The 22,883-nt window shown below is 42.4% G+C and overlaps 2 protein-coding genes across 6 annotated transcripts in view; one reads left to right on the forward strand and one right to left on the reverse strand.

The window, feature by feature from the left end:
- Positions 1–1,696: 1,696 nt before the first annotated feature.
- On the reverse strand, positions 1,697–14,346 carry TMEM169 (transmembrane protein 169). 5 transcript variants are annotated; one of them, XM_036916183.2, is made up of 5 exons: positions 14,245–14,346; positions 11,726–11,790; positions 9,441–9,517; positions 6,464–7,644; positions 1,697–4,159 (listed from the first exon to the last, which is right to left on the reverse strand). In XM_036916183.2, exons 4-5 carry the CDS (start codon positions 6,732–6,734, stop codon positions 3,537–3,539), a joined length of 894 nt encoding a protein of 297 aa, XP_036772078.1. In that variant the 5' UTR covers positions 6,735–7,644; positions 9,441–9,517; positions 11,726–11,790; positions 14,245–14,346; the 3' UTR covers positions 1,697–3,536. The 5 variants fall into 5 exon arrangements, with proteins under 5 accessions (XP_036772078.1, XP_057359554.1, XP_036772100.1 ...); XM_057503571.1 differs by lacking the exon at positions 14,245–14,346 and adding an exon at positions 12,064–12,202; XM_036916205.2 differs by lacking the exon at positions 9,441–9,517 and having other exon boundaries at positions 6,464–6,857.
- Positions 14,347–14,390: 44 nt separating this feature from the next.
- The window catches only part of PECR (peroxisomal trans-2-enoyl-CoA reductase), a 34,218-nt gene continuing 25,725 nt past the window's right edge, over positions 14,391–22,883 (forward strand). The window contains exons 1-3 of the mRNA XM_036916226.2: positions 14,391–14,597; positions 19,903–20,036; positions 20,587–20,752. Of these exons, the coding sequence (XP_036772121.2) occupies positions 14,474–14,597; positions 19,903–20,036; positions 20,587–20,752 (424 nt within the window). The 5' untranslated portion in view covers positions 14,391–14,473. The remainder of the gene's footprint in view (positions 14,598–19,902; positions 20,037–20,586; positions 20,753–22,883) is intronic.

A 22,883-nucleotide genomic window follows, 5' to 3' on the forward strand; every position in this document is an offset into this window, starting at 1 on the left:
AGCAAGAGATAACTGAAACAATCGGGATATTTTAAACTGTTGTTGTAGTGTGGACAATGCATACCTTCAGAGTAGTTGATATAGGCAAGTAAAAGATTTTATTTAATTTGAAATTACAATTTAAGTTGCTGAAATGTGTTTGAGTTTGATATCAGTCTTAGAGTGAGCTACATAGTGACTAATTCATGAGCACTGTACAAAATAAAGATGGGCAGGCTTTGTGTTTTGATAGATGTATAACAATGGTTATATGGCCAGTTGTGAAAATTAGTTAAAAATCTTAGCAGGGTACAGATATAAGTCAAAGATTTATATCCCAGAAAGATCTGAACAATGATGTACTATGTTCTATGTGATATGTACTATTTAAAAATCCCATTTAAAAATGTAAAAGGCTTGTTAAAAATATTAAAGAAGACAAATCAGGTGGTAAAAATTTTATTTAACATTTCATGAAGTGGATACTTTCCATTTGGAGAACTGCAATGGGGGGTAGAATGCAGGAAGTCTTTACAGGATAAATACTAAAGTACAAGAAAGAGAAGAGTGATGTCACCAATATGGCAACATAAGTTATTTCTGACTTCTCTCCCCCACCATAAGAACAACTAACATCTATTCAAGAAGAAGACACCACCGAGAGAATCTTAGAACATAGTGGTGAAACATGGTGGTGAGACCAAAGCACCCCCCTCCTGTACCTCAGAGACCAAGATAGTTTGCATGAGAAGGGTAAGAGAAGCAGGTGCACGTTGCCCCCAGTGCCCCAGCCCCAGGAGAGTGCAGCAACGTGCAGACAGGTCTCTCCTGAGCCTCAGCTTCCTCAGGACAAGGCAGGGGGGTGGGGAGGGCTTGCAACAACCAGCACATGGATCTTGGCCACTGAGTGCATACCTCCAGTGCCCAAGTCGTAGGCCCAACTAGTGGCTTCCATCATCCTAAATCAGACATGGTTTACCTAGTCAGCATGTGATGGCTGCAAAGCAAGTAGAAAACAGTCTTCCTTCTTGATGTTAACCATGAAGATGAGGTAACTATTAGCTAACAGAATGTTCAAACATGGCATTTAACTCCCCAGTTTAAGGTTCTCTAGGTATTTTCTGAGAGCAAAGATGAGATTGCTTTAGATTTGTTTGGCTGAGTTTTTCTTCCTCTAGTCTAGGGTTTGCATACTTGTATTGGAACCCTTTTGAAATGATTTTCATTTACAGGCCTATTTCTTTTACTCAGTGGTGAGCTGAGCTGGGGAGAGGGCCATGTCAGCTTCATCTAGGTATCCCTTGGGCCTCACCTACCGTCCATTCAACCTTCTGCCATTCCACATGACCACCTTACCCTTATCTTAATCATGACTATTTTTGGCCTTGGCCATTGCTTTCTCTAACCCCAGACATATGTGCAAATATGCTTGTCTTTTCCTAATGTAGGCTTAGGTAAATATGTTATCTGTGGAAACAGTCTACCTAAATGGACTGTTTATATCTAATATCTAATTGTTTATATCTAACATTTAATTGCAAAGTACATGAGTTGCTTTTGTCTGTATTGAACATATGAATAAATTAAAGGTACATGGAAAGAGTCAAGCCATAAGGGTCCATAGTCAGGCCATTATACATGTATAGGATAGCTACCACACTCACCCTTTTTCGGCAAACTAGCATTCAGAGCAATTTTAGAAACTCAGACAAAGGGAGCAAATGTTAATCAGATTTTATTTTTATTTTGTCTTCATTTCAATTGTTTATATTTGTGCAAAAGCACCAGAGAGCACCAAGGTTATCTTCAAAAATGCAGAGTTTTGGTTTTTTTGGTCAAACAAATAATACTTGTTATAAGAAAGAAACAGTTCCTCTGAAGGTGGAGTTCCCCATATGTTGGGCAAATGTCCCTGGCCTTCTGTGCAAGAGCATGCCCGTCCTGTCTGGTTTGATTCAATGCAGTCCTTTCAACAGCTTCTTCCTGAGACATGAACAAGAAATGGGCACCTGTAATCCTTTTAAGGACCCAAACCTCTAAAATCTGCTTGACCTCTAAGGATTCAATTTTGTTGAAATTGCAAAGACACCTTCAGGAGTGAATAAAAAAAAAGAAGTTCTGAATTCATCTGGTTTACATTCCACAGTGGGCCAGGAAGACACATGCTTCTCAACACAGCAAAGACTGTGTTTGTTAAAACTCCAGAAAGGTCCGAGTGGGTAAAGCTCTGAGTGAGGTTTTTCCAAACAACAGAAAGTGAACTCTGTCTTCTCTGTGCTTCGGGCTACTGATCCATGTTGGGGGGTTTTGACGGACGCAATCCCTCCCTTCATACTCTTTTAATCTCAGATTAGACTAAATATCACCACCTAGTCCCACCTTCACCACCAGGAAAAACGTCATTGTATTACAAAATTGTATTCAACTATTCACTCTCCCTTTCTAAAAAACCTGAAACCACATGACATTACATTGCAAAGCACATGAGTTGCTAATATCTATGTAGCACATACAAGGTAAATAGAGCTAGTATCTATGTACAAATTCACTGTGTAAGATTCAGGCCTAAAGTAAATAAAAACTATATTAGCAGTTTGGGTTTGAATGTATCTAAATAACTACTATGAGGCTTTCCTCACAGTATCCTCACTTTCCTACAAAACTAGCCATTCTTTCCTTTTCTCTTAAATCACCAGAACCCAAATATTTAGCCTGTAGTATAGCTGCCCAGCCCAAAGAATACACCTGCCAGCCTCTCTGGCTCCTGAGGTCATGTGGCTAAGGATTGAACAATGAGACATAAGAAGTGTTGAGTGGGACTTCTGGGAGTCTCCTTAAACAGAGAAGAGGTGTTCTTTTTTGCTCCTTCCTCTATTCCATCAAAAATATGGACGTCACGGCTGGACATGTAGTCAGCCCTGACATAAGGACAATGAGGACCATATTCTACTAACAGTAGGGGAATAAAAGAAGCCTGAGACCTCAGTGACTTCATCAGGGCCCCTGATGATCTGCTTCCAGATTTCTCCTGCATAAGAAAGAACATCCATCTTGTTTAAACCACTGATTTTTTTGGATTTTAATTATATGCAGCTAAATCAAAATCTAAGAGGTATACACAGATCTTTACATTCTGCTGCAGTGCAGAAGCCCTGCTTCTGAAATGTTGCCCTCCATGCCTATCTGTTATCTTATTGGTGGACTTATTGGTGGTCTCCCTGAAGCCTCCTTATCCTCCCTGTCATAGTTAGTCACACACTCCCCTGGGTTCCAGGCACCTGCACACCTTCAGCACACAGCTGTACTCCCTGTCCCAGATGAATGGCCACTTTAGGACGTCACATGAAGAAGAGTTCATCGTGGGATGGACTGCTTTGGCATGCATTGCTTTTCTGTTCCCTGACTGCCTGGAACCATTAAGATGGTAGGACAGATCAGTGTGCATTAGAATATTCCAAAAGAACTATGAGGGGGAGGAGATAATTTAAGGAATTACTGGAATTGGAAGATGATGTTCAGGCTCCTGAAACCACAGAAGGAAAGAAGTTGTTTGAAGTTTAGACAGTGGAAGTTTCTACTTCCTGGGTGGGGTCCTTGTTGGAGAGATTGCCTGAGATATTGTCAGATTCAAGAAGCTCCACAATACTGTAGGGAGAACAGTCCTCCAGCCCCAGCTTGCTGCAGAGCCAGCCACAGAAGCCTTTCTCCATGTCCCGGGCAGCTTGCCACCACGCTCCCCAGGACCATGAGAGCTGGACCACAGCAGCATAGAGGCCCAGGGAAGCGGCCATGGCCATGATGAGCACCGGATAGAAGAGAATGAGGCAGGGGCAACATGCGATCTTGTGCCAGAAGGTTCTCTCCTCATTGTACACAAGGAAGATGTTGTACCAGGTGATCGTGCCATAATAGAAAGAGACAACGAAGGAGAGGATAAACACCACTGGCAGGCAGGCCAGGGTCCAGAGGAGCACGTGGGGCCCGCGGTCTGCTCCCATTTGGCAGGCCTTCCTGCCTTCCGGTGTTGTTTCCCTTGTTGACTCTGGAGGCTTGGTCAATTCTTGCAGCTCCTTCTCTGTCAGTGTGACGTGGATGTCCACCACCTGACCCTTTTTTTTCCCCCGTGTGATGGTCCCAGTTAATGTGACATAGCGACTGTCCAAAGGCATATTCCACATACCTGCAGGGCATAAAGGAGGTGAAGTCAAGATTACAAGAGTGGACATTTCAGCACAGTGTTGTCCCCTGAGTCTGAGCATCTATTTTTGTAGCATGTGGCACAGCCCTCGGGGCAGTGGCTCAATGATGGTCTGAAGGCAACTCCCTCAGGAAAGGGACCCGTGGTATTATTTCTGCCCCTGTGAATTCTTCCCCCACACTCTGGGCCCTGATAAAATTGTGAAGCAGGTTAAACTTGCTTTTCATGTTCTTTATCCATTTATCTTGGCACAATCTCTGTGATATGGAGGGGTGTGAGGAAGTTTACAGATACCACTTTATAAAGATTTTATTCCTAGTTTACAAGTGCTGTGAGAATACTGTTTACGAGCATCCACTAATGTGTGTGAAGACCGTACTGTGCGTGTATTATACAGACGGCAGGCAGCTCACTCCCGTTCCCTTCTCATTCCTGTCTCTGCGTGTCCCTGAGAGGAGGCATCCTCACATGGCTGTGGACATTCCGGCCCTCGTATGCAAACTGTACAAACACGGACACACACCACTACCAACAAACAGCCCTGGCAGTGAGGTTGGAGATACTGAAAAGGGAAGTCTGCAGTCCTTAGTGATGTGAAATGTGGTCCAGAAATGGAGGCAGGGGAGGCTTCAGGTTGACATGTCCCCTAGACCCTGTCTGACTCCTTGCCCCATGGCTGGAAGAGGGATAGAATGGAGCCACCTAATGGGCAGGGTTCAGGAGAGTGGCAGGGACTCTGATTGCCCGGATAGAAGTATTGTACTGTTCCTCCCAAACCTAATGGTTTCAGTCTCCCTCATTTCAATAAATGACACCATCATCTATGCTTTCTGTTGCTCCTCTCAAAACCCCAAGAGTCATTTTTGACTCCTTTCTTTCCATCACTCCCTACCTCTGATCCATCAGCAAGCTCCAAGATGCACTCTGAACCCAGCCTCTCCCCTCTAGCTCTCTCTCCTACCGACACCTTAGCCCAGACTTCCACATTGTGCCATTGTGGCTGCAGTGGCCCAACAGTCTCATCAGTTTCCACTCTTACCCCTTGGAATCAGGTAAGAAGCCAGAGGCATATAAATGAGATGATGTTTCTTCACTGCTTGAAAGTCCTCCACTGACTTCCTCCTGCATTTCTAACAAATTCCAGATTCTTTACTATGACCTGCAAGGCCCAACATGATCTGGCCCCTGCCTACCTCTCGGGCCTCCTCTCACTGTTCTCTAACTCCACACAGAAGTCACTCCAGTCCATGAATGAGCCAGTGGGGCTCCCACCACAGGGTCTTTGTGCTTGCTGTTCCCCCTCCTCACAAAGATCTGCCTGAAATCCTTTCAGGGTTGGCTCCTTCATGTCATTTGGATCAGTTCAAACATCATGTCCTCATAGAGGCCTTGCATGACCAACAGTCTCTCCCCCCACATCTCCCACCAGTTCCTCATCTTCCCATCACCGTGGTTTATTGCCTTTGGAACTCATACTACCACCTGAAATTATCTTACATTTGCTGACTTGCTCACCATCTGTCTTCCCTCAACTAAAGGTGCATGGTCTGGGAGCAGGGCTGTTGCCTGTCTTGCTCACTGTGGGCACAGATCTTAGAGATCGGTCCACAAAAGCAAATACATCCACCCTATCTGTCTATTGCTGCACAATGACAATGACACCTCATATGGACACTCCATGGTTTTATTAGCAGCAACAGATATTCTTATACATGCCTCCTTAGGCACCTGGGATAGATATTGACAATTTCTAGGATACAAGGTATGTGTGTTTTGGATTTGATGAATATTGACAAATTTCCCTACAAAATGGTTAAAAGTGGATTCCACTTCCACCTGAAAGGTATAAAGTATATCCATTTCCTCACATTGATGTTAACATATTTTACTCAATTTTGGCCTTACTATATGTGAAGGAATACTATAACTCATTTTTGTTAAAATTTGCATTTTCCTGCTTATTATGAAAGCCAACTATTATTTCTTTATCTTGTGTGTACTAAATAATTATATAATGTGCTTGTATTACTAATATTTGCATATAAATAGGTCTTATCCATTACACTAGGAATTCCAAAAGGACGGTGATCTCCTCCATATCACCTAGAGGAGAACATAATAAATGCTCAATAAATACTACCCATTTGCTGAATGAAGACTGCAACATTGTGAGAAGAAATGTATCAACAAGAAAAAACAGGTCAGTGGGCAAATGCCTGTCTCCTGGAGGATCCTCACTTGGTTTGCTTCCCGTGGTTTTAAGCAAGTGGCCCCAGAGAGACTTACCATCATCTGCGGGATAGTCCAGGAAGTCATCTCCCTCCTCCTCTTTACGCGGGTCTCCGCCTTCTGGTTCCTCAGGCTCCTCACCCAGTTTCTCATTCTCTGACCGGAAGATGATGATAGACTCTGGGCGGGACTCCTTCTTCTTCTTTTTCCTGCGACCCAATGTGGATTCTCCATCCAGGGCCAGGGCGGCAGCCACAGCCTTCCTCAGAGAGCCCTGGTGGGGGCTTGGGAGCTGGCCCTGGCCTTCCACTGGTGCCGGCTCTTCCATCCTAGGCCTCACATCTAATTATTCCTTGTGAAGTCTGATTTGCTTGAGCAAATTCACGATGCACACATGACAGAGCTTCTTCCTGGATGGCGTTTTGCAAAGATGACCCAATGATGAGTTCCACTTGAAAAATAGGAAGGCAAAGCCATCAAGAGGGAAGCCATAGGGTGAAAAGGACAGGGGTGTGGGAAATGAGCCTTACCTTGGCAGAAGCCTTCTCTCTGTACTTTTCACAACAGTATATTTTAGGAGTGCTGTGGAAGTACTTTATCGAGAACAGACTGTTGTGAATAAAATTTTATTTGTGTTGCAATAATATTTGATCATTTACACAAACATATTATGTTATGTAGAACCCATCAGTCTAGCTGGGGTATGCTGAATGTAAGGAAGTTGGGTGAGGAAGGCTTATAAATGGGAGTTAAGAACCATTCTTACTCCCACCATAGATGGTAATTCATAAGGCTGGAACCAGTACTCCAGGCTTCTGGCTGGCAAGTCATAATCTACAACTATACCCAAATGGATTAATGTAACTTTAAGTAAGCCACCCAATGATGGTGCAACGTCACCAACCCCATCTACGCTGGTATTCTGTAAAGGACACCTGTCTCTGGCTTCTTGTTGGTCCAAGATCCCAGAAAATTCCTGAGATTTGTCCTATCACATGCTGGGAGACCAGTGGAGGGGACACACAGTTTTCACTCTTAACTCTTTCTCTCCTCTTTTTGTTCTTCAGGTAAATTGAGGTGGGAAGAGAAGAGAGTCTACATAACTCTTTTAAAGAAGACACTGACTGGACCATGTTCTTGGTACATTGAGCCATTAAGAGGAGAGAAAAGTTTTGAGTGCTGTCAAAGAGGTGCAGATTAGCAAATATCCCTCTAGTCATATTTAGGCAGCTGGCTTCCTAAGGAAAAAAACAAAACAAAACAAAACAAATGTGTTATTATGGAAAGTTTCAAACATATGGAAATAGAGAACCTTTTTATTACAGAAAGTGTCAAACCTATATAAGAGCAAAGAGAACAGTTTCAATGAACCCTTGCTGTACCTCTACCCAGTTTCAACAACAATTGAAATATTTACAGTCTATTTATTTAAAAGCAAATCTCAGACAGCATTTCATTTCATCTGTAGCTCTTTTATTATGTACCTCTGACATATAAGGACTGTCTTTTTTTAAAAAAGATAATCACAATATCATTACCACACCTATTTTTAAAACATTTCTTTAATGTCATCAAATATCCAGTCAGTTCAAATTTCCCTCTTTAGCATTTTAAAGTCTATCTTTTTGGATTAGGATCCAAAGAAGTTACAGACAACGCAAACAGGTAAGACAATGCAAACAGATTGTACACTTCTTTGTCTGTATGAGCACGGTCCAATAGACCTTTCTGCCATCACACCAGAAATGAGGCTAGTGCAACTAAGGAAATGCATTTTTATTTTTATTGAATTCTAAACAATTTAAATTTAAATAGCCATATGTGGCTACTGGCTACTATATTGGACAGCACAAGTCTGTATGTTTGCTCTGCAATTTTTTCCTTGCAATTTGTTATAGGAAATAGGTCATTTATCTTGCAGATTCTCACAGCCTACATTTTGCTAATTGCATCCCCATAGTGCATTATTATGGCTAATGTTATTTCCTATAAACTGGTAGCTAAATAGAGGCTTGGATTCAGATTGGAATGGGATGTTTTTGGTTGTTCATTTTGGTAAGCATTATAGAAGGTGTTTGTACTTCCATCAGAAGGCACCTGATGGTTACCTGACTCTTGTGTGTGAAATTAGCAGCCATTGATAACCACTGATTGGCTAGACCCATTAATTCATTAGAGGTTACAAAAGGAGGATATCTCTCATCTCCCTACAATGTGAACATTACCCTTTGAGAAAGTAAAATGTTCCTACCAATTTAGATAAGATGATTTGTTTTGTAGCTATGGTAAAAAGTAGCCATCAGAATCGGTTATAAACGTGTTAGCTGATCAAGAACTTCCCTCAGTGAAGATGCTTTTGGAAACCAACCACTTGGAGTCAGTCCCTCATTTCTAGAAGTCAGTCAGGTGACTGACTTTGCCCCTGATAAACTGACTTTCAGAAGCCAGAGGCTGCTACTGATAGGCTGGCTTTCAAAAGTGTATTTACATAGGAAGTTCCTGATCAAAGAGATTTAAAACTATTTCTGGTGGCTACTTGTTATCATGGTTACAAAACAAGCAGGCTTCCTAAATTTGTGGGAACTTTTCAATTTTGTTAGCTGTGAGGCTGAAGTGAGATCAAAAGTATCTCAGAACAAGGTATATTAGTTATCTATTGCTGTGTAACAAATCACCTGAAACTTAACAGTGTAAAACAATAAACATACATTATCCCACACAGTTCTTTGTGTCAGGAATCTGGGAGTGTCTCAGTTGGGTGGTGATTATTCTTATTGGTTTGCTTCCTACATGTAGAATTTGGGGTCCTAAGGCCTTTTTCCTTTTGTATGATCTCTGAACCTTTTAACATTCTGTCAGTATAATTCTCTTAAAAACCTGTGGCTCTCCTGTGAATAGTTTCTCTGGGGCAGAAATATAAAAGTGCCTTAGTTGGGTGGCTCTGTCTCAAGACCTCTAAAGATATCAGACAGGGCTGCAGTCTTCTGAAGGCTTGAATGGGGTTAAGGATATATTTCCAAGATAGCACACTCACATGGTGCTGACTCAGTGCCTCTTCAGGTGGGCCCTTTCACGGGCTGATTGGATGTCCTCATATAGTATTTAGCTTCCCTAGAGTGAGTGATATGGAAGCAGATATTCTTCTTGACCACTCCATCTCTACTCTTGATCCTATTGCCTCCTCATCCTTCTCCATATTATTCTCCATTGACATATTAGGCTTATCCACGTTAAAGAGGTGAGAGAACCTGGATTTAAGCCTACTTGCATAACTCCAAAGCCCAGAATTTTCCCACCAAGATTTAGAAGAAGTCAAATGTTAGTGGCTGCGGTGGACAGCTGATTTGTTTGTGTTTTGCTGTCCTGACCCCATTCCTCTTTCCTTTTGTGACAGAGATACTTTTTTCTGTGTGGAATATAACCTTGAGAGTCATCAAGGTGACTCCAGGGACCATTTCACCTTTCTTATTTTCCTTGTCCACACCAGAGCCTTTGAGCCTGCTATTTCCAAGTCTTTCTTGAACCTTCCCTCACCTCCTGTAACTTTCTATCCTCATTCCCTTGCTACCTCTCAAATTCTCTTTCTGTCTCTTTTACTCCCTTATCAATCTTCTCTGGACCATAGTCCCATGCTTTTGAGATGTAATTCTTAATCCACAACCCTTTATTCTCAACAGCACATTATTTTCCTCCTGTTGACATACTTACCCTTCCTGCCTACCTCTGTAGGATAATTTTATTCCAAGAATGCCCCATTCTAGATGTCAGGAATTAATAGATCACCCATATTTCCAGAAGCTCAGTGGATATTTTCCACCACCTAAATATCCCATCATTTCTGGCTAAGCATATTCAAACCAAACTCTTATCTTTATTTCCAGCAACCTTAACCTTGCAGTGTTACCAAGAGGACAGGAGAAGGGGGGAAGGAAAGGAGGAGATGGAGAAGGAAACTCCACAACACTATGGAATACCTCTTCTTGTAAAGGATAACATTGGCTGATTGATAATTTGTGTTCTGTTAGTCACTTATACATATATCACCCCATTTAATTACACATTAAATAAATATTTTTTGGACCAGTACTATGTGCCAGATATCACACCATCGATCTAGGCACAATCATCTTGTGAAGCAAGTACTATTTTGCAATGAGGACATTTGGTCTAAATAATAGTAACAACTAAAACCTACCAGATGTTTACAGTTGCCAGATGCTGTTCTAAGTGCTCTATAGCAGTCATATTGCTTAACCCACAGAGCAAAACCAGAAGCAGGTACTATTATTATCCCCATTTAGAGGAGTAATTTACTCAAAGATACATAGTGGTTGTGGCTGGGACTTACACCCAGGTTTGCTAATTTCAAAACTCATGTTCTATTCACCTTGCCATGCTGCCTGCCAACATTTATCCAAGATTCTGTATTGGTATTTCTAGAGTAGTCTTTGATGAATCTATTTCCTACATTAGGCATATATTCCTATGCATCTAATACTAATCATTCCCCAAGTCCTGCCAATCATTCCCATAACATGTCCTTGTTAATCTGTTCATTTGAATTCTACTACCATCATATGCTGGAATACAGCCTTCTTACTACCACTTCCAAGCTGGTTTCTCTGCCTTGTATTTCAGAATTCTTCCTCAAACATTTTAAATGGTGATTAACAACAACAACAACAAAAATCCATCATTTTTCTTCTGTCCAGTAGGTATCACTCTCTTGCCATTTCTGACTAAAATATATCTAAAGGGTCTGCCTCATGTTTGAGGCTCTCTGTATTCATGCCCCATCCTAGGGTTCAGCAGCAATTTGTCATGACTAGTCAACACATCTACTCATGTTGCTTCCTTCAACTCCTTCACTCTTCTCACCTCTTGCAAGCCTGGCTCAAGACAGGCTCACTCACCCACTTGTGTGACTACCCCAGCCCACACCCGTCTCTCCCCGACTGCAGATCTGTGGTTGCAGGAGTGTGGTGAGAATGAAATGAGCGCTCAGTGTAAGATGCATAGCACGGATCAATAAATCACACGTGTTAGTTTCCAATTGCTTTTGTTTGCCTTCTCCACTCTGTATTTCTGTAGCATTTGTCATCTGTACTATATTCTCTTAGTGCTTGGTTACGCAGCATTGCACCAGCATAAAGATAGAAAGGAATTTGGCTCAGACTGGTGTCAAGTGATGGGAACAGTGATGAAACACCTTGAAGCTCCCAGCCTCCTGCCATCGCCACGAGCGGGCTGTTAGTTAGGCTACAGCTGATTCCTTCTTGGTCATGTGAGTGGCATTTCTCTGGTCATTGTTCAACCTACCTGGTCCTGAAAAGGGAAAGGCTCTCACACCGAGGCTGGTTCATCATCTGGAGACATCTCACTGTCTACAGAGGAAATAAAATTAAAAGTTCCTGATTGCAAGGGTAGTAGTTGGTTACAAGAGCTTAAGCCCTTCCTTACTGTAAGAGCTGTATGATCTGATCTTCACTGTCTGATCTTTTGTTCGCTTACTGCCCTACCTCTCATGGCACACAGACCTCTTCCACCCCCCCATTCCCACTGCTGACACGCATACATGCTAGAATAAAACTCTACAAAGGCAGGGACACCCAACTGTCTTGTCCACTGTACTGCATCCCCCCTGCTAAGAACAGTACCTGGCATGTGGCAAGTACCCAATAAATATTGGCTGAATACTGGGAACTGGTTAGGAGTCTTATTTATGTGAGTTAGTTCTGGATGGCTCTTTCTTCAGTGTGGGGCAGGACTAGATGCCTCACTGACATCCCTTCTGCACTGAGAGTGTGTGAGTCTGAATGCTGAGGATCCCACAGGCCTCTGTGAGTGTGAGCCAGCAGCTGCTCTGCAGAGGGGAGAAAATGAAGTTACAGGCAGATGGGGTGGGGGAGGGGTGGGAAGATGTGTGAGCAGCAAGCGCAACCAGAAGATGATGGGAGTCAGTGCTAGTGGGTATGACAGGGGAGTGTGGAAGGACCACGGCTGTGGCCATTTTCCCCAGGACAAAAGGGCAGTGATGTAGAGTGCAGGGTAGCATTCGCTTCAGCCAAAGGAGCCGCTGATGCAGCATAGCATGGTTGCCCTGAGAAGGGATGGCTTTCCCAGGAGTCAGAGTTAAAATCTGGAAACAAAGAGCCTCCAAGAAGCAGAACTACTGGTGGGCCTCCAGGCCTTTTAGGGTCAGCAGGCTTTCAAACCCTGACTGAGGTCAGAGGCAGAGGCCTAGAGGACAAGCCTTTTCATTTTAATAGAAGATCTCTCAAGGAGATTCCACATCTCTCTTAATCACAGGCTTTTTCTGGACTGAGAAAAAGAGCTTTCTGCAACTATGTTGCAGCTGAGGAACGGCTCCCTGTCATCCTCAGCAGGCAAAACTGGCCTAAGGCCATCACGGTCACCATTTCACTGTAGGATGAGGCAGTCCCTGTCTCAATCCACTCAGCTGCCACACAAAGGCTGTGGTACAGCAAGGCCCGCAGTGACCTGCTCTGGCAGACCAGCATGAATCCACAGGTACAGACCAGGTCACAAACCACATTAACCAAAATCTCTAATAAAATTATCTTTAAAAGAAATTTTAAATGTTCCTTTCTCCCAAGGAAGAAATCCTAGAATTTTCTGGAATAAGAAATCTCTCAGAACTGAGTCAATATTTCTCTTCTTATTTTAAATAAAATACTTTGTCATTGGGATTAAAGCAATGTGGCAAATGCGAGGCAGACGAGATTTCTTCCCTTCTTTACGGAGTGTAGACTGGAATCTGTCAGCAGCAAAGATAGAGGGGCAAATGTTTCTTAAAGGGGCTCAGAGAAAGGAAAGGGGATATATGATTCTACTCTCAACAAGACCCATTTCCAGATTGCTTTGTGAATAACTAGGTGGTGAGCCCAGGAAAAGAATGTTTTTTAAATTTTGCTTTTACCATTATTTTAATGTCTTGCAAGGGAAAATACAGTACTGACAACAGAGGTAGAAATAGCATCCTGCCTGGATTGTTAAGACCACAGACAGCACTTGACACATGGTCTAGACCTGCCAAGTTCCTAGGTGAAGTAGCACAGGGTGAAGAAGCAGCGCAGGTGTGATCTGTCTGGTGGGTTGACAGCAGGAAGCAATAACAACAGAAAATCTGAATTATAAATCATATTACTGGGCACCAAAACACGGATGAGAAATTTCCTCCTTCCTCAATGGGCTCATTCCCCTGCACAGCGAATGAACTAGAGGATAGGATCTGAAGCACACACCTACAAATGCGTCTTGAAGGAAACATGCACCCTTCAAGGAGAGCCTCTTTTGGACTCATCCATTCATGCAGCGTGGCTGAAATGGATCAGATCTCAAATCAGGTAAAGGGCGCTTCTTTCCTTCATTCCTGGCTGGGGAAAGGGAGATGAGGTGGCGGGTGGGCTCGGGCTTATTTTTAAAATCACTTACTATTTTAGTTCTGTGGATAACTGCAACTGTATCTCCTCCCCCGTTATTCCCATCCCCAGGGTGCCTTCAGGAAGATGAAAGGATCTGGAAGCCGGATTTCTTCCCCCTCAGCTAGACCAGCCCCTTCCCTTCCCAGTCAGCCGCGCACAGCAACTGGTGCCAGAGCCCGGGGCAGGCGGGAGGGCTCAGCAAGGCTCCCGAGGGGCAGCCTCTTTTCCCACATGCCCAGGAGATTTAATTTTATTTAACCATGACAGCAATAGGACTGACGAATGAATTGTTCAAAATAGAGCATACTCCCGCTTTTTGTCTGCTTCCTTCCCGCCCCCTGCCGCCCATGGCATCGGAAAAAATTAAAAAGCACAACGAATCAGGAGTCTCACCTGCACTCGGCGGCTGACAGAGGCTGGCGGAGGATGCAGACCCGGTGTGGGAGTGTCCTTAGCTGGACGGCTGTGGCGGTACTGCGGCGGGAGGGCGGGGCGACGTGACAGAGGGGCGGGCCCTGAGTCACGTGGGAGGGTGCTCTTAGCCCCGCCCGCCTCTAAGTTCCCGGGCACAGTGCGTGACCCAAGCTGTACTGCGTCCCCGCTTCTCACACACTCTGCCGCCATGGGCTCCTGGGCCAAGACCAAGAGCTTCCTGGCGGCCGGCTTGCTGCAGAACCAATTGGCCATAGTCACCGGCGGGGGCACGGGCATTGGAAAGGCCATCGCCTCCGAACTCCTGCACCTGGGTACGAAAGCAGGCCCCTGAGCCAGGGTGCCCGCATTTAAGCGACCGTGGAGACACAGGCCTGCCTCACCTGGGGTGGGGAGCCAGGGGGCACTAGGCCGGGCTTGGAAAGTGTGGAGCTGCATGGCAAAGGAGGTGTAGATGTGGGAGAAATTAAAACCGGGAGGGAGAAGAGAGTTCTAAGAAATTGTGGAGAGGCGTTGGGTGATGAATCACCACCGTTGATCCTTGAACCCCAGCATTTTGAATAGTGTGGGTCCAAGCAGCTTTTTTTTTCAATAAAAATGTTGGAAATTTCTTTAGAGATTTGTAACAATTTGAAAAAAATTCTTTTGTTTAGGTTACTTTATTGTGAGAATACAGTATATAATACATACACAAAATGTGTTAATCAACTGCTTATGTTATGGATAAGGCTGCTGGTCAATAGTTGGCTATTTAGTAATTAAGTTTTGGGTGAGTGAATTGTTAAACCAGGCGTGTGACTTCCGAGGGATCAGGTGCTACTGACCCCGTTGTTGTTCTAGGGTCAGCTGTAAATACAACTAAAGGGAACACTTAAGAACCAAAGATACTGTGCCTGAGTTGGAAACATGCTAAGCAATTAATTGTGGGTATGTATTTAAAATTAATCCACTTTGAAGAGTCAATCGATGTGTCAAACTTCACTGTTGTCTTAATTAAAAACCTGCTACAGCCACCCCAACCTTCAGCAACCACCACCCTGACCAGTCAGCAGCCATCAGCATCAAGGCAAGCAAGACCTGCTACCAGCAAATGATTATAACTTGAAGAAAAACTAGCATATGTTTAGTATTCCTTAGAAATAAGGTATTTTGAATAAATAAATAAATTAAATTAATCCATTCTATATATTGCCTAATGAGTGATTAGGAAACATGGGAAGATTTCATTTAACTGGAAAAGTTGTGATATATTGAGAGTCTCCCATCATATAATCTCACGTCTCTTATGGTATTTACTTTAACCTAAGGGGAGGTCGTGGGAACCTCCAATCTGTAGCTGGTTGGTTGGAAGCACAGGTAACTGCCTGGGGCTTGCTGCTGGCATCTGGAGTGGGGTGTGGAGGGCAGTGTTGTAGGACTGGGGCCCTTAATCTGGGGAATCTGGTACTGTCTCCTGACACATAACTTCAGAACTGAGTTGAGTTCTCAGACACCCCACTGGTGTTTGAAAATTGCTTGGTGTCGTCTGGGGGAAGAGGCCCCCCCATTATCCCCCACCCTCCACCCACCCGCCACACATTGGAATCATATCGAGGGACCCAAAAGAAGTTATACTGCTGTGTGAAGAAACAGTTATCAGTACAGGTGTGATTATCAATATACTGATGACCCTTGAACAATGCAGGTTTGGACTGTGCAGGTCCAGTTATCCACAGATTCTTTTCGAGAAATACATTAGAAAAGATTTTGGAGATTTGCTACAATTTGAAAAAACACTTTCTTTTCTCTAGCTTGCTTTATTGTAAGAATACAGTGTCTAATACATACAACACACCAAATATGTGTTAATTGTTTATGTTGAAACAAGGCTTTTGGTCAACAGTAGGCTATTAGTAGTTAAGTTTTGGGAGAGTCAAAAGTTGTATGTGGAATTTCAACTGCATGAGGGGTCAGCATCCCTAATTCCTGTGTTGTCCAAGGGTCAACTGTAGTTCAGTTTAAATCTACCGTATACCTGTGGGCTTCCTAGAGGTGGTGAAGCTTCTCCCTTGTTCTAGTTCAAGGCTTCCCTGGCAAATATTTCTGCTTTTTATATTTGTACATGAAAAGAAGGAAGCATTCTCTTTAGGGCGAGCTAAAATATAATATAAGGCAACAATAAACGGTAAGGTTTAGAATTGCTTAGTAAGGAAAATGGATATTCCAGCATGTCATAGTAGGGTATTTTTAAGGAAATACTTAAGGAAAACATTGATGGCAGTGTTGACATTCCTATAGGAATATATATTATCCAAATAAGCTTTTATGGTTTGTGAAAAGTAGGAAGGACTCTGTGAAACCCTGAGGCATTACTATCAAGATGTATTTGCATTCTTCCCAAATGAAAGCCAGAAGACATTGGTTATCCTTATCAAACTGAAGTACTAACAATGAACTTCATGGATCAATAATAGCAAAGATTTTGCCTTCAGGAATGGATATTAGCAGCTTATGGGGGGTAAGAAAAGCAGGGTGTGAAGGGATAGCAATGTTATTTATTGCTCAGAAGTCCTGGGCAAATCTCCATCCTCAGTCACTGGGTATTCTCATAGATAAAATAGAGGGGTTACAGGGACTAGTACAGGGGATCAGGCCCTGAGTCTTGTTATATCCTATTATGGGCTTGATGCCTTGAAGGGCTCTTTATAGAGCATTGATTAAATGTGGGGAGAGGTTTTGAGGGATCTATTTGAATCTTGAGGGGAGGTGCACTGTAGATTCTGCCAATATCAGTTGAAGATTTTGCCCCTAAAGATGTTAGCTGACCCAATAGGACCGAATGATCAGTGTTCCCATTCTGAGCTGTAGTGCTGCAGAGATGGAGCAAAAGACGTTGAAGCATCATTCAATTCTCCTGGTTGGCTATTTTGATTACTGCTGTCAAATTTTAGAATTATTTTCCCCTTTTGGGAGAGAAATACGTCATGACATATATTTTTAAGAAATCTTGGCCCAGTAAGTGAATAGGGCAGGAGAGCTATGGAGAAAAGGGTGTGTGTGTGTCTGTCTGGGGCATAAACCAAAGGGAATAGATCCAGAGACAGGAACCTGTTTAGGTTTATTTCAAACTTGCACTATTTAAACTGTTCTAGAGCTCTGAGGCAGGGGCTGTTGAGCAGGAAAAGGTAGCCCTAGTGTCACAAGGACAGAGAGATTCATTCCACTTGAGTGGTTTCTCCAAGCTGATTAAGAGGGAGGATTGAGAAGAGCCCCTGCAGTTCCTTAGAGCCCTGTCTTTGGGAATTAGGGGGATGTTGGGAAGGTGGGCTAGAAAGCTGAAGGTGCCTGAAATGCTTAAATTTTTAGCAGTCTTTTTTCTAATATCTGGGCTCTTTATAATAATGGCAAAAACAAGGTTTTTGGTTTTGTTTAGGGGCCTTCAATTGCCAGAGCTGAAAGTTGAGAATTTTAGTGGTCTTTCTTTTAGGTGACTCTTCTAGGGTGTGAGCAGGCTGGTTTGCCAGATTAACTGAATCCGGAGTGGAAGTTCCCCGTTCCATCCTGACCCTTTTAACTAACAGAGGAAGATCCCGGTTCAGCATATTATTAATAGAGTTAAATGCTACCCGGGTGGATTCAACATTTAGAGGAAGGCCAGACTCTTCTTTGAAAACAATGTGAAGTTGATTGTAATAATTATGAACAAGTTTATTAGGCTTTTGTGCACAAGCCTGAACTATTCCAATCAACAGGCCACTGTAATTGCTCGGTGGAGATTTCTAGCAAGTGTTCTAACATTTCACCAAAAGCTGGGGGTCTGTTTCTCTAAATCACTTTCAGGATGTTCTCTTCAGGCTAGTTTCATCCCATGTTTGGCCTGGCCCTCACCAACAAGTGTGTGGATTAATTGATAAAAATCTGAGAAATCAGGTTGGTAAGTTTGAATAACCGTGGTAAATTCTTCAGCAAACCTGTCCCCCCAGGAACAGTCCTCAGTCACTTTAGCAAACTCTTTAACTATAGCTTGTAGTTTGGCCTTAGTCCAAGAATTGTAAGAAATTTATGGTTTATTGGGATCTTCAGAAGACTTAACTTTAGAGGGGCAGGTTTTATTAGGCTCAGGAAAGGAGGGGTTAGAGAGGGATTTGGAAGAAAAAGGAAGTTTAGCAAAAGGATTGGAATAGAGGAGCAGAAGGTGTAGAGGAAGTCAGGGACAGGATAGAGGGACTAGAGGAAAATGGTGCCTGAGGCAGGAGCTGGACACAGGGTGGCTGCCATGTGGAGACCAAGAAGATGGGGACGGGAAAGGAAGGCCTCAGAAGCCACTTTGGCTTCTTTCAGTTATTTGCCTCAGTTAATATAGAAATAGTATTTTGCAAAGGGGCACACTTAGAATCCTGACAATGGAAGCCTCGAGGTATCAATTCAATAAGCATCCCGTTAATTTTTTTTTTTGAATTATAGCTCTTTCTGGTTTAACTTTAAGAAAAACAGATTTGGGGGGATCAAAAGCTGCCCATATGGACGTTGGTATTCCAAATTACTTTTGGCTAAGTCGGTCCATTTTAGGTAGAAATGCGCATGAGACAGGACTGTGATTTTTTTTGTTTTATTGTTTTTGTCTTGCTTACATTGTTTTTGAAAAGAAGTCTTCCAACTTCCTTGTCTTTTTTGCTCTGTAATTAATGTGTCTTTTTTCTCTGGCTTCTTTTAATATTTCTCTATTTATCACTGGTTTAATTATATTATCAGTGCCATTTTTGGGGTCTGTTTTTACTGACTGACTCTTCTTCTCATTATGGGCTTTGTTTTCCTGCTCCTTCGGATGCCCAGTAGGTTTTGGGTGGATGCCGATTATTTTTATATTCTTATCATATTCTTGAGCTTTGTTCTGCCATGCAATTATGTTACGTGGAAAACAGTTTGATACTTTAAAAGAGGCTTGCTTTATGTTAAGTGTGGACCTGAACAGCCTTTAGCTGAGGGCTAATTTTGCTTCACGACTGAGGCCGTATACCCCAATGCCCTGTGAAAGGTTTTTCCTGGTGGGAACAGCAACTATTCCAAGTGCTGTGTGAGTGCCAGGTTTCATTTCCTCTGCTCATTTTGGATGTTTTTCCCCACCAGCCTCAGACAGTTTTCTTACTCACATGCACTGACCAGTGTTCAGCTGAATATCTGGGGGAACTCTGGGCAGCTATTGGGAGCTTGTCTCTGGGTACCCCTCTTCTCTGTGTCCCCTGTGTAATAGCTGTTTTGGCCTTCCTGGACTCGCAACTTTCTCTCTTCTACTTGGGAGCCTCCTGGGCACTGCACGGGTTGTTCCTCCCTGTGCTGCAGCCTGGAAACTGTCCAGACAGCAAGCAGGAATAATCAGGGGGCTCACATTGTTCCCACCCTCTGAGGTCACTGTTCTGTGCTGCCTGAAAATCATTGTTGCATCTGTTTTGTCCAGTGCTTTAATTGTTTTGGTCTGGAGGGTAAATACAGTTCCTGTTACTCTCATCTTGAACAGAAGCAGAAGTTCTAATTCATCTTTTCAATGGGAACACATGAAATACTTTCTAAACATTATTACTTTTGGAATTTGGACAACCAGGGAAAGCTTACTTACTTGTTCTTTGGCTGTTTTCTTCTCAGGGTGTAATGTGGTCATTACATCTCGTAACTTTGATAGATTACAGTCTGCTGCAGGTGAACTGAAGGCTGGCCTGCCTCCCACCAGCCAGGCTCAAGTCACTCTCATGAAGTGCAACATCCGTCAAGAGGAGGAGGTAATGCCAACATAGCTATAACACTTTTTCACTCATTTGAATTTACAGTAGTAGTCCCTAAACCTAACTGTGCTTCAGGTTTTCCTGTTGGTAGCTGTCTTAGATGAGGTTTGGTAGAAGCAGAACCTGTGAAGGGGATTTTTCTGCTAATGATTTTTTGAGTGAATGATCTCGAAGGAGGAGAAGGAGAGAAGCAATATGGGGAAGCTAAGCAAGGGTGTGGTCTCAGTGAAATGACTTTGTGCCTTTTGACCCTTAAGTCCTCTCTCAATGGTTAGTTTTAACCTGATTCCATCACCAGCCATTCTTCTGGAATGATAGGTTAGTACTAATACAATGAAGACTTGCTGTACTTGGAATAATCCAGGCGGTTGGTTAAATCTTGTCACCAAGATTACAGATCTAGCCTTGCATGAGATCTGTGGCTATCATGGCACCGAGTCACCACTCATCACACAACTGTGAGCTCTTTTACTCTTCTAGGGCTACACATCGGTGCATGTAGCAAGTTAGGCTTTTTAACCAGTTTACTCTTAATATTTTCCTTTAGGTGAATACCTTGATCAAATCTACCCTAGGTATTTATGGTAAGATTGATTTCTTGGTAAACAATGGAGGAGGCCAGTTCTTTTCTCCTGCTGAACTTATCAGTTCGAAGGGATGGCAAGCTGTGATTGAAACCAATCTGACAGGCACTTTCTACATGTGCAAAGCAGGTAAGTGTGGTCAGTAATCCAACATATTAAAGTACCTTTATTCAAAGTCATAGGAAAAATCCTATGCATTTAGGTAGTAATTTGGCACTATTTATGAAATATGGATAGTATTTGATCTTATCAGTTTACTTCTAGGAATTTATCATGAGAAAATAAGGATTTATACAGAGATATAGCTCCAAAGTTGTTAAAAAAATTAAAGAAAACTCTCACAGTTTTTAACAAATTACCTGTTAAATCTGTTGTAAGGGCCTGTTGATAAATTCAGTGAACTCTTTAAGGAGAATCCATATTCTTTCTGACTAACAACTAACTTTAAGGAGAATCCATATTCTTTCTTACTAACAACTAATGTGTCACAGGCTTTGACTCCTGAAGTTGGGTAACCCAAAGATATCCTAACAAGTGATCCAATTCATTTTTATGATGAAACACTGAATGAGTATAATTCTAACCCAAAGGGTCTTTACCCCAATATGGGTTACGCTTTATGTTATTAGTAGCTCTAAGTCAAAGGTCTTGCAGACGTTCCTAGGCTTCAACTTTATCTGTGTCGTAGTATAAAGCTTTATATTAGTTGTGTTACAGGATTGGCTGTTCCAGTGTAGAGACCCCAGCAAAAAATAGGAGCTCAAGATAGCTTATTTCTCCTTCACATAAAAAAGTCCAGGCTGGTAATCTAGGGGTAGTATGGTAGTTCCACAGTGATTAGGGACTGTGGTATTATGATTTGTTATAAACACATATTTTGGTCTTCCATTCATGGGTCCAGGCTCACAGCTCCCCAAACCCTTGGAATTTCCTAACCTATAAGAGCGATGGGAGCATCTTTTGTTGTATTTGGTCTCTTGTCCTTAGTTCCTGAAATGGCTTCAGAGCCATAAAGGTGAAATGGGAGTCTTGTTATTCATCGCAAGCCCCTTTTGACCATGGTTTTTTAATGAGCTGACTTTTGGAAATCCTCTGAAGATGGGGACCTGGTTGCTAGGGGACCAAAGGTGATTAGAGGTTGGAACTTCCAGTCTCATCGCCTGATTTCTGGGGAGGGAAGGTTGAATTCATCACCGGTGGCCAATGACTTAATCAATAATGCCTATGTAATGAACTTTCATAAAAGCCCTAAAGGACAGCGTTCTGAGACTTCCAGATTCACCAACCAGAACACTTCCGCATGCTTCCATGCCATCCCCCAAATCCATGGGGACTGGATTGGGAACTCCTTTATTTGGGACCTCACCCTATGTATCTCTTCATCTTTATGTTGATTCATATCCTTGAATATCCTTTGTAGTAAACTTATAAGACCCTTATTTTACACCATAAACAAAAGCTAACCAAAAATCCTAAATAGATCATGGACCTAAATGCAAAAAGTGAAATTATAAAACTTTTTGAAGCAAACAAAGGAGAAAATCTTTATGACTTTGGGTTACCTAAAAGTCCTAAGAAACACCACCAAAAATGCCATCCATAAAATAAAAAATTGGTAAACCGAACTTAGTCAAAATTAAACATGTTGGTGCTTCAGAAGACACTGTTAAGAAAATGAAAATATAAGCCACAGACTGGGAGAAATTTTTTCCAAATCACATATCTGATGAAGGACTTGTATCCAGAATATGCAGAGAACTCTTACAACTCAATAATAAGAAAACAACCCAATTAAAAAATGGGCAAAATATTTGAATAGATTTTTCATCAAAGAAGATATATGAATGGCTAATAAATATATCAGATGATACTGACCACTGTTAGTTATGAGGGAAATACAAATAAAAACTTCAGTGAGATACCACTTCACACCCATTAGAATGGCTGTAATAAAAAAGTTAGACAATAATAGTGTGGAGATAGCTTAAAACCTATCCATGCTGAAGTTACTCTACAAGAAGATATGTCAAAGAAATAATCAATCTTCCCATGTTTTCTTCCGCCTGCTACTTCTATAGCTTTTCTTCTTCCTTCCTAATTACAACCCTTAAATAGAATTCGTGCCTCATATCAAATTTACCGAGTATCATAATTCTTCCAAGTGGTAAAGACACCTCAAGACAAATGCTGGGCATAGAAGCCACAGGGCATAAATATGCAAAGAAGTAAAAAGCTAACCTTTTCAAACAATAAGGCTTCC

The sequence above is a fragment of the Manis pentadactyla genome, chromosome 6 (assembly GCF_030020395.1).
Source record: "Manis pentadactyla isolate mManPen7 chromosome 6, mManPen7.hap1, whole genome shotgun sequence".
NCBI lineage: Eukaryota > Metazoa > Chordata > Mammalia > Pholidota > Manidae > Manis > Manis pentadactyla.

Bases quoted from the DNA above. Each gene is read 5' to 3' on its own strand.
- TMEM169 (XM_036916205.2), bottom strand. From the start codon at position 6,734: ATGGAAGAGCCGGCACCAGTGGAAGGCCAGGGCCAGCTCCCAAGCCCC. The intron at 4,160-6,463 runs GTAAGTCTCTCT...TATGCCCTGCAG, and splicing joins GGACTATCCCGCAGATGATG to GTATGTGGAATATGCCTTTG.